The 12,039-nt window shown below is 44.7% G+C and overlaps 1 protein-coding gene across 1 annotated transcript in view; it reads right to left on the bottom strand.

The window, feature by feature from the left end:
- Chchd6 (coiled-coil-helix-coiled-coil-helix domain containing 6) overlaps positions 1 to 11,585 on the bottom strand; it is a 226,180-nt gene extending 214,595 nt beyond the window's left edge. Inside the window, exon 1 of the mRNA XM_042679920.1 lies at positions 11,401 to 11,585. Coding sequence (XP_042535854.1) covers positions 11,401 to 11,487 — 87 coding nt within the window. The 5' untranslated portion in view covers positions 11,488 to 11,585. The remainder of the gene's footprint in view (positions 1 to 11,400) is intronic.
- Positions 11,586 to 12,039: the final 454 nt, after the last annotated feature.

Genomic DNA, 12,039 nt, shown 5'->3' with positions numbered 1-12,039 from the left:
TCCTCTCCTTGCCTAGGATTGTTGCCTTGGAGATTTTGTTCCTAGTCCTTTAGTTTTCGATGAGCTGAAATTAGACGCACCGGCTGCTCACAAGATTTAAATCCCAGAATGTCAAAATAAGAAGAGTCCTGGAGACCTTGCACTTCAGGCATACAAGCACAAGTATCCACAGAAGCCACGAAGGTGACAGAAATGGAAACCTGGTAAAGACAGAAAAAGTAGCACAAGGGCACTGTGGTGCTGAGAGGTGAACCCACAGGACCACCAAAAGAGGGCAGCACCTTGAAGCTACCATACGGGAAGAGACCAGACTTTGAATGTTTTGTTTTTTTCAAAAAAAGCAAAAAAAAAAAAAATCACATTTATATAAAGCCTCTCAATGTTTAAATAGTGGCAATTAATTCAAATCTATTAATACCATGGTTTCTGGATTCATAATGTGGGAGGGAGGACCAAGCCACTGGTTTAAAATACTATCTAGCAACCGACTAATTTATAGCAGGCTCTGAGCCGGGTATCAGGGGCAGAAAACACAAGTAGGATATTGTTCCTGCTCAGAGCCAGAAGGAGTAGCTGAGGAAGAGATCATTTGGCCTGACTCATAGTACTTAATGTAGGTAGCAGATCTACAGAAGGTTCCTAAAGAGGCAAAAAAACAGAATGTGGTTCTCAGAGAAGGAGGATTTAGCCAGTTAACGAAGGAGAGGTAACTGCACAAAGGAGAATGGAGTTCCAGAGACAGAAACATGAAGCAGCTTAGAAAAGGTCAAGACCAAGGGTCTCCTGCTGGGACATTTCTGCCCCTGTTTCTGGAGACAGAAAGGGACACCAGCACATGGAGAGCCAGTATCTCGTGAGGCAGATTCTGCAACAGGTCTTTTACCTGTATGCAAGGGGAAGCCCTGAGCCGAACACATAAGGGTGAATTCTGATTAGCCTCTAACAAGCAGCTAAATGGGGCTTTGAGAGCAGGATAAATGAGCAGAGTGGGAAAGAGACATTCTTTCCCCCTACAAACCTCCCTTTTAAGTGTCTGAATTTTATGACCTTTGCCTAAAAAAAAAAGCTTACCCTTGTAGCATCAGGACTTACAGATTGGTGAAAAGCAAGCCTATTAGAATAAAGAACAATTTGTCAGATAGTGATAGGAAGACAGTGTGGGCCTGAACTGAGATAAAGAGTAGTAAAGACAAAGAGGGAAACTGTTGGAAGAAACTGTTGGAAGGTAAAGCTCAAAACTGTCACTAAGCCGGGCGCTGGTGGCTCACGCTTGTAATCCTAGCTACTCAGGAGGCTGAGATCTGAGGATCATGGTTCAAAGCCAGCCTGGGCAGGAGAGACCGTGAGACTCTTATCTCCAATAAACCACCAGAAAACCGGAAGTGGCGCTGTAGCTCAAGTGGTAGAGCGCTCGCCTTGAGCTGAAGAGCTGAGGGACAGCGCCCAGGCCCAGAGTTCAAGCCCCACGACCGACCAAAAAAAAAAAAAAAAGACTGTCACTAAAAGCAGAAAAATGTGGACTGCCCATCTTCCCAGACAGGGACTAGATGGGAGAGCCACTCCCCACATGAAGAAGAGGCCGTTTCAGAAGAGGCAGAGGAGTGGTACAGAGGGGACAGATACACCCACAAGACGACATGGGCATGGAATTCAGACAGCTCAGGCTTAGCTACTTAGACTCTAGATGCCATCAGCTCATGAATGAAGATGAGAGAATGGGGGGTAAGGGGACAAATTGCACAGAAGCGACAAGAGGACGAACAAGGAAAACTTTTGAAGATTCTATAGACATGGGGCAGGGGGTGGGGTGCTGTTTTGGTCCTGGACACCAGCTCTACAGAGACATTCCTCCAAGAAATGGAAAAGCAACACTTGTGTCCCACAGCAGCACCTTCACTTCCCAAAGGAAACAGAAATGAGCTTAGTCGAAGTAAAAATTCACTACCTTTACATTTATGCTGGTTTGGATTTTGTTTTACCTCTTGTTTTTTTGTATGTGTGTCAGTCATGGGGCTTGAATTCAGGGCCTGGGTGCTGTGCTTTTTTGCCCAAAGCTAGTGGTTAACCACTTTGAGCTCCACCTCCAGTTTTAAGTGGTTAATTGGAGATGAATCTCATAGCCTTTCCTGCCCTGGGTAGCTTTGAACCACAATCCTAAAATCTCTGCCTCCTGAGTAGTTAGGATTACAGATGTAACCCACCAGCACCCAGCCCACATTTATGCTGTTTTATAGATTTAACTTTTATGAAGATATGTAAAAGGTAATTATAATTATACAGTTAAGGATCACTGCAATGGAATTTCATCTTGTAGGAGGGGGACATCGTAAAGTCAGATGGCAAGTTAGAAATCACTGCAACTCTTACACTGTTTAAATTTTGTTACAGGTTACACTGATATTCAAATAAACCCCTGAGGGTTACTCAAAATACCCCCAGGGACACATGATTGTGTATAGTCCTCCACTATAAAACACCACTGAATTTAGGAACTCCCTAGTCATGAGAATGGAGGGCACCAAGGGCAAGTCTGAGCCTTCATACTATCCTGTCTCAGCAACTGAGTTGAAAAGATAGAGAACCCTGAAGTATTTATTCTGTTTCCCTGTTTCCTAATATCTCAACACGCAGCCCAAGATGTGACATGTTGGGGGAGCGTGTGTGAAAGCACCAAGCCCAGGGACTGGCACACAGTGTGTGCTCAGGCAGTTTGTTGGACTTGAAATTCAAACTCAGACTCCATTCATTGGAAAGCAAGAGATGTGCTGGCTGGCTGTTTCTTGGCTTCCCAAGCTGGCATTTCCTGTTGTGACTCTGTCAAATTACACTCACTCAAATGGTAAACCAAGCAGCACGGTAAGGTTGAAGATTGGAGAAGACTTGTGATCTAATCCTTCAAGGTATATATGCTAAATATATACATGGAGGACATATCACATCTATCTCTCTAAAGCGTCAACATTTTTTGTTTACACACTTACTTTAACCAAGTCAACTTAAGATGAAGGATGCAAACAAAAAGATTATTATCGATTGGAGAGGATCCCAGATATGTACGTTAACATCTAGCAAAAACAAAACAGAGATAAAGAACAGGAAAAAGTAGTAATATAAACTACCATACAGATCATTGCTATTAATGCTGGGACATTCAAAGATTCAAGCTCAGAAATGCTGTTGGGTAAGAGTACAGTAGAAAAGAAACTGCTATATACATATGAAACAAGTCCTAGTAATTCCTCCTTCACAGCTGTCAGATTGCCAACTTGACAAGGAGAACTGTTAATTCACTAAGTCAACATGAACTCAAAAGTCACATAACTAACTAGCCATTCTAACTTAAAAAAAAAAAATCTTTGCTCTCTTAGAACTTACTAAAGAAAAATAAGATCAAAGTCTGAAAAGAACAGGGTGACAGAGACTAATAAAATCATTAATGTGAACAGGATATATACATAAGCCTACAGTTCACATATTATTCATGAAAAGATGCAATGATCTCTCCCTAAGTTCAGGCAAGAAAATAATTTTCACAGCTTCTATTAAACAGTGTGCTGTGGAATGTAGCCAATGCAATAAGACAAGTTAAAAAAAAAAAAAAAGAGAGAGAATCCAGAGTGGAATGGAAGTAAAACTGCCTTTACTGGCAGATAGTATGATCCTACCTAATATCCTAAGGAATTAATAATGAAAAGAACAAGAATCTGTAGTAAGGTTGCAAAACATGAGATCAATATGCAAAAATAAACTCTATTTCTACATACTAGCAATCTAAAAGTCAAAAATTAATTTTAAAAAACAATTTTGTGGGTAGGGAATATGGCTTAGTGGTAGAGTGCTTGCCTAGCATGCATGAGGCCCTGGGTTTGATTCCTTAGTTCCACATAAAAAATAAAATAAAATAAAAAATTAATTTAAAAAACAATGCCACGCGTCAGTCGCGTCAGTGGCTCACATCTGTCATCCTAGCTACTCAGGAGGCTGAGATCTGAGGATCACAGTTCAAAGTCAGCCCGGGAAGGAAAGTCCATGAGACTCTTATCTCCAGTTAACCACCAGAAAACTAGAAGTGATGCTGTGGTTCAAGTGACAGAGTGCTCGCTTTGAGCTGAAGAGCTCAAGGACAGCTCTCAGACCCAGAGTTTAAGCCCCACAACCAAAAAAAAAAAAAAAATTGTTCATAACAATGTAAAAAAGAACACTTGGGAATATTTTTAGAAAGTGTAAACTTGTTTCACGAGAAATATAAAATGTTGCTGAGATACATCATGGAAAAAATACATTTTCACAGACTGAAGATTCCATATTGTTAAAATGGCAATTCTTCCCCAAAGCAATCTATAGATTCATTACAAAATTCCAGCAAGAGCCGGACACCAGTAGCTCACACCTGTAATCCTAGCTACTCATCAGGAAGCTGAGATTTGAGGATTGCAGTTCAAAGCCAGCCCAGGTAGGAAAATCCATGACACTCTTATCTCCAATAAACTACTCAAAAAAGCCAGAAGTGGCACTGTGACTCAAGTGGCAAAGCTCATGCCTTGAGCAAAAAGAAGCTCAGGAACAGCACATAAGCCCAGAGGTTAAGCCCCAGGACTAGCCTATCCACCACCACCCCCAAAAAAAGTCCCAACAGGTGTTTTGTAGAAGTTGATAAATTGATCCTAAGATGTATGCAGAAACACAAAGGACTCAAAACAGCTAAAACAATATTGAAAATGAATAAAGTTGAAGGAAGTCATACTTCCCAGTTTTGAGAGTACAAAGCAATAATAATCATAAAAACATGGTGTTGGCAGAAGGACAGACATAGAGACCAATGGAACTGAATTCAAAGTCCAGAAATAAACCTTAGGTTTATACTGAATGGATTTTTCACGAAGAGATTCCAAAGTAATTCAAGGGGGAAAAATAGGCTTTTCAACAAATGGATTATGAAAAATAAGATACGTCATGCAAAACAAAATTTTCAGCACACTCTAGTACTTGAACCAAGTTCAACTCATCACTTGATTTGGTAAATCATTTTTTACTGAAACGCAGCTATACCCACTCATTAACATATTGTCTGTGGTACTTTCACCAAAAATGTCAAAACTGAGTACTCATGACACAGACTTTCTGGTGTTTTGATGGATTTACTATCGGGCCCACTGAAAGAGGATTTTTGTCCAGCTCTGACTTACAGCCAGACCTTACAACATATACTGAAGTCACCTCAAAACATACCAATAAACGTAAATATAATAGCAAAAACTATAAAACTTTTAGGGAAAAAAAAACAGGAGAAAAGTTCCATGACCTCAGGTTAGGCAAATATTTTACAATATCAAAAGCACAATCAAATTTGAAAAGAATAAACTTCATCAAAATTACTAAACATTTGCAGTTCAAAGACTCTATTATGAAAATGAAAACACAAGCCACATACTGGAAAAAATAGCAGCAAATCAGAGCAGACCAGCAAATCAGAACAGAACAAAGAGTTTATATCCAGCACAAAGGAATAATGATTTTAAAAAAAGACAAATAATCCAATTAGAATGGTAAAGATATGAGTATATTTCACAAAAAAAAATATGGATAGAAAATGAGCACATGAAAAGATGCTCAACAGCATTAGTTATTAGACAAATGCAAATTCAAACCAAAATGACATACCATTTCACAGCTACTAGAATTGCTATAATCAAAAAGACAAGACAATAGCAAGTGTTGGAAAGGTTATGTGAACCCAAACTCTCATAAATGCTGGTGAAAATGGAAAAGAATACAACCACTTTAAAAAACAACTTGGCAAGGTTGTTTTGTCTTTTCTTTTTAGACAGGGTCTCATATAGCCTTGGTTGGCCTTAAATGATGATTCTCCTGGTTGGGCCCTCTGAGTGCTAAAATTACAGATATGTACCACTATATCCAACTTGGCAGTTTCTTAAAAAGTTAAACCCAACTCATAAACAAAGTGGCCCAGCAAGTCTATCCTTGAGAAATAAAGACATATTAAAAAAAAAAAAAAAAAAAACTTGCAACAAACAATCCTAGTAGCATTCAAAATAGCTGAGAATTGGAAACAATTCAAATCCCCATTGAGGACGGAACACTCAAAATGTTCTATATAACCCATACAGTAGGGTACTACTCAGCAATGAAAAGCAACAGACTACAAACACCTATAAAACCACCAATTTTGAAAATATTAAGAGCTGATATGTAGCTTAGAATGGACAAGGCCCTGGGTTCAAGCCCTAGCACCACAAAAAAGAAGGTAGTTCATGCCTGTAATCTTAAGTACTCAGGAGGCTGAGGTCTGAGGATCATGGTTTGAATCCAGCCCAAGCAGAAAAAGTCCCTGAGACTCTTATCTCCAATTAAGCACTAAAATGTTAGAAGTAGAGCTTTGGCTCAAGTGGTAGAGCACTAGCCTTGGGCAAAAATGCTCAGGGGCAGCACCCAGCTTCTAGTTCAAGCCCCAGGACACCCCCCCCCCAACACATGCACACACGATATTTGAAATGAGAAATATTTGTGATATATAATACATCTCAGTAAAGTTTTTTGTTTTTGTTTTTAAAAACGAAGTCAGAAACACCTAATAAAAAACTTAGCAAGGGCTGGGAAGGTGGCCCAGTGGTAGAGTGCTTGCCTTTCATGCATGAGGCCCTGGGTTCAATTTCTCAGTACCACATAAACAGAAAAAGCAGGAAGTAGCACTGTGGCTCAAGTGGCAGAGCACTAGCCTTGAGCTGAAGAGCTGAGGGCCAGCTCCCAGACCCAGAGTTCAGGCCCCACGACAAAAAAAAAAAAAAAACTTAGCAAACATGGCAAATTATAAACACATTTCTTGTTTTTTATTTTTTTTTTTTGGGTCCGGTCGTGGGGCCTGAACTCTGGGCCTGGGCACTGTCCCTCAGCTCTTCAGCTCAAGGCTAGCGCTCTACCACTTGAGCCACAGCGCCACTTCCGGCTTTTTTCTTTTTGCTTATGTGGTGCTGAGGAATCGAACCCAGGGCCTCAGGCATGCAAGGAAAGGGCTCTACCACTGAGCCACCTTCCTAGCCCCTATAAACACATTTCTGTATCTCCACAAACCAGAAATAAAACCCCAGGCACATGACTATAAGCAAAAGCAGGCAAGTTAGCAAGTCAGAAAAAGGCATCAGCCAGGCACCGGTGGGCACCGGTGGCTCTCGCCTGTGATCCTAGCTACTAGGAGGCTGAGATCTGAGGATCACAGTTCAAAGTCAGCCTGGGCAGGAAAGTCCATGAGACTCTTATCTCCAATAAACCACTAGAAAACCAGAAGTGGTGCTGTGGCTCAAGCGGTAGAGTGCTCGCCTTGAGCTGAAGAGCTGTGCCCAAGCCCAAAGTTCAAGCCCAATGGCGAAAGAAAGAGAGAAAGAAAGAGAGAGAGAGGCAGGCATCAGTAAAAGATTTAACATCCATCCAGGTGCCAATGGCTATAATCCTAGCTACTCAGGAGGCTGAGATCTGAGGATCATGGTTCAAAGCCAGCCTGGGCAGGCAAGACAGTGAGACTCTTATCTCCAATAAACCACCAGAAACTAGAAGTGAAGACTGTGACTCAAGTGGTAGCGCAAGCTAGCCTTAAGTTGAAGAGCTCAGAGCAGGCACCCAGGCCCAGAGTTCAAGCCTCAGGACCAACAAAAACAAAAAAACAAAGATTTAACATCCAGAGGCTAGAGAAAATTAAAATATATCGAGGCAGGATCAATAAAAGAGAAAACTTGACTAGGGAGGAGGCCAGGGTGGCCTTTCAGAAGAGGGATCCAATCTGTTCCATCCCATTGTATTGGTGGCAAAAGCCAATGGAAAGAAGTAGCAAAAGAATGAAAACTTTCGATACATAGCCTTTGAATTTGTTCTAAATAAAAAGGGACTGCATTATGCACAATTATGAAATGTCTTTGGATGGACATGAAATTGAGACTGTGTTTCCATGTCAAAGAACACTAAAAATTGTATTAATAGTTTTTTTTTTGTTTTTTATATCTTTAAATACTCTTCTCCTGGTATGAGAACTTCAATGTGGCCTCCAGGAAAACATATTCACAGCGTTTCCTGGCATCCGGGGCCCAGCTCCCGGTGGCCCACAACTTTCTCAAACATCCTCATCCCTATGCCTGTCAAGCATCTAACTTTGAACCTGGCTTTCCAGATCTTTTACTAACACACTCAGCTCACTGAACCTACCTCCTCACTTATGAGATGGGGATGACATTTTACTCTAAGAGGGGGATTATGGTGTCTCTCAAGGTTAGCATGTGCAATATCTGAAATAATGCACCAGGCACAGTGCCCAGCCAAGTCACTATGCACCATCCACAAGACTGGTTCAGATCATAGCACCAGAGTCATCTCCCCAAACAGGCATTTGCCTTTGTGCTATTTTCTCAGAACTTGCAGCTTTCATTCTGCTGCCTCTTTGTCTTTCCTTTCTATCTTTTCCTCTACACACCTGAGTCCTCCAGATGGCAGACACTTGGCCTTTGTTCTTCATCTCTGTAAGGCGAGGCATGTCTGGTAATATACTGGCAGCAAATATTTCCTGAGATGGTAGCCTCTCTGGTTGTGGGATGTTGTGGGATTCTCTTGCATATCTAACTGTATCCTCTGGACTTTCCACTCCCCAGTGGCCCAGAGCTATTCTCAAAGGAGCACTAATAGTAAGGCTTATCTAGTCTAAATAATGAGCTTGGGGACAAGGTTAAGGAAATAGGTTTACCAAGGCAGTGGAATAGGAAGCTGAGTAACTAGCATAGGGAAGAAGTTGAAGAACTGTGAGAAGTCTGGATGTCAACAAGCAACCAACTTTGTTTGAATTATTAGGTGGCTTTTTTACATGGGATGGAGAAAAAAAGTAGACATACAGAAGATACTATTGCCATAAGTTTGTCTATTCTTATTTGAGGATGAGGGTAAATGAACTGGTTAAAATTATCTTTATGTATTTCACGCATGCTTGTTCTAAAAAGTAGAGTTGAATATAATTGTAGCACTTTGCATTAATTAAATTTCTTTTTCCTTCCAAAAAATTAGGGCTTAAGACTTTATATGCAAATATATGCAAATGAGCAAGGCCCTCCCTAACCTTTCATTTTAAAGGAACCAGAACACTTTCTAAGACCTGGGGAATAAATACAAGTGGTCTCTAGGAATACTTTATTTTCTCTGAAGGAGCCAGGGCAGATATTCTTTAAGAATCTCTTACTAGGTTAATGTATTAACTTCTCATCTTCTCATCTTCCATAACTGCTTTGTTGATCGATCTTTTTTTTCCTGATCTCTACTCACCTGCCTAAAGATAAAGTGAACAAGGAGTAACAAAAAGCACTCATTACTATCCCATCCTTTCTTCTATCGTTCTCTTTCAAATGAAGTACACAAGCATGACTTATCCTTTCCTGATATGGAGCTAAGCACCTCTCCCCACGTGCCTCTGGACAGGACACTTATTTTCTCTGATCAGCCTGCCCAATAGAAGAGGACACAATCACTGAGGTTCCTTCTTTCCTTCCCATTTACTTGTCACAGCTAAGTTAACAGGACTCTAGACCACCTAGTAAGAACCAAGTAAGAACACTTCCACTTCCGGCTTTTTGGTGGGTAACTGGTGATAAGAATCTCACAGACTTTTCTGCCTGGGCTAGCTTTTAATCAAGATCTCAACTTCCTGAGTAGCCAGGATTATAGATGTGAGCCACCAGTCCCCACATTAACTAATTTTTTAAGGTGGCAACTAAGACCAAAAAAAAAAAAAAAGCTGTTAACCCAAATCCACATTAACTGAGCCTTTTCTTTTTTTTGGGGTGGGGGTCCGATCGTGGGGCCTGAACTCTGGGCCTGGGCGCTGTCCCTCAGCTCTTCAGCTCAAGGCTAGTGCTCTACCACTTGTGCCACAGCGCCACTTCCGGCTTTTTTCTTTTTGCTTACGTGGTGCTGAGGAATCCAACCCAGGGCCCATGCATGCAAGGTAAGCACTCTACCACTGAGCCACCTTCCCAGCCCCTAACTGAGCTTTTTCCTGAACTACTTCCCTACTTAATTCTACAATCCACTGGGTATTTCTTTTAAATTGGTCTGTTTACTGGGTATATGCATTTAATCATTCAACAACTATTGACACAGCACTCGCAGCGTTCCACACGCAGTGTAGGAGGAACTATAAACTGTTGGGAGTTCAACAGCAAGGTCTGGAAAGACCTACTTCAATCCTGGTTCTCCCCAGTGGTCACCTATGTGATCTCGGATGTGACTTCTGGCTCAGTACCTCAGATCTCCTTACTCAAGAAATGGGATGGTAGAATACTTCTCTCAGAGGTCTGTAGAAAATTAAATGAAATACTGTCTGTAAAGGGCAACGCACAGCTGCCACCACACTCAAAATTATGAGCTGCTTTTATTATTCTCTTGCATTTTGGGGATAGTCTCACCTGTCACACAAGAGCCTGTCTCAAGAACTTACACTAACGGAAAAACAACTTATCAGCGCAAGTTTTAAAACGAGACGGGTGCAATGGAAATAAAACTGTCAGCCAGGTGGACGCTATTTTGGACTTTCGTGGTCAGGGACATAGAATCTGTCTAAGGCCCATTCTGACCTGAACACACCTGGTCTTGGAAGCTAAGTAGGGTCAAGTCTGTTTGGTGCTTGGATGGGGAGAAACATGTAAGGTGTGGGGAGTGACAAGGTGGAAACCGGGAAGAGGAATGGAGCGGTGCACGGTAAATAGAGATTGCTTGGCATCTTCTAGAGAAGGCAAGAAAGAACTCCTGAGCGAACAGACAGGTGGAGATGAGGAGGCAAGGGGACTGGCCTGGGATGTGGTCAGAGAGGTCAGCGGGCACCTGGGCAGCCTTGCATAGCCTGGAGAGGAGGCTTTCTCAAGAGCGCGGCTGCGGGTCCACGTGGAGGGCTTCGGCAGGGACGCGCGGCCCAGGACCTCAGGCGCAATTCCTGCGTGCGGCGGAGGGCAGGGCGCTCCCGCGCGCGGGCGGCCGCGGCAGGCGGCGCCCGGTACACAGAACGCGACGCGCACACTGGGGAGAGGCGCGGGCGCGGAACAAACTCGCAAAACGTAAACGCTAAGCCGACCCGAGCTGCGCTTCCCTCGGACGCTGGCGGCCTCCCGACCCGCGGCCTCCACTCCTCCTCCCGGACGGCCGTGTCGAGAAGGCTGGACACCGAGGCCCGGCGTGGCCTCTTCCCGGCCGGAGACCCGCCGAGCCTCCGGACCCCTGGCCCGGCCGGGACTCCACGAGGACGGCGGGCGGCCGACGCTCCGGCCGGCCGCACTTCCCTCAGGGCCGGGCCGCGCCGCAGCGCCCTTGGGCGCCCTCCACGCCCGGCCCGGCCCGGCCCGGCCCCGCGGCGCCGCTCACCCGGATGCCCTGGAGCACCCGGACCCGCTCCTCCTCGTCCATCTCGAAGGACACTCTGCGGCTCTCGCTGCTCTCGGCGCTCCCCATGGCAGAGGCTGCCGGACCGGAGGGCGGGCAGCGACGCCACCGGCTCCAGAGCAACCAGGCAGACGCCGCGCGGGCGCTGAGCCCGACACTTCCGAACTCGGCCGCCAAGGCACCCGCCAACAAGAGCTCCTCTTATTGGTCGACGCCGGAGGCTCGGCCAATCAGACGGCTTGGTCCCGCGGTGCTTTGTGGGAGTCGTAGTCCACCTTCCAGGCGCCCCAGGGCACGCCGGGAGCGCGGCGGGGGCGTGGTGCTCTGGAGCCGGGCGCGCGACCCTCAGGAGAGTCGGGCACGCGGGCGGCAACGCGCGTCCCGCGGCGGAGGCGGGCTCGCGGAGGCGCGGGCGGTCAGCGGGCCGAGCGCTGGCCTCCTGCTGCACGCTCGCGTGGAGCGCGACCCCGGACCTGTGCTGAGGGCCGCCCCGGCCGTGGGTGACGCACTGGCATGTTCTGTGGAGCGGGGGCCTCCAGTCTGTAGCCTGGAACCCTCGCACTTCCTGCCGCGGGTAAGGCAGTCTGGCCCTCCGTGACACCGGAGGGAAGCGCAGCCAGG

Source organism: Dipodomys spectabilis, unplaced genomic scaffold (genome assembly GCF_019054845.1).
Source record: "Dipodomys spectabilis isolate Male_0828 unplaced genomic scaffold, ASM1905484v1 ptg000054l, whole genome shotgun sequence".
Taxonomy (NCBI): domain Eukaryota; kingdom Metazoa; phylum Chordata; class Mammalia; order Rodentia; family Heteromyidae; genus Dipodomys; species Dipodomys spectabilis.
The sequence above is the reverse complement of the archived record's forward strand: the minus strand, read 5'-3'. Positions and strand labels throughout refer to the sequence as shown.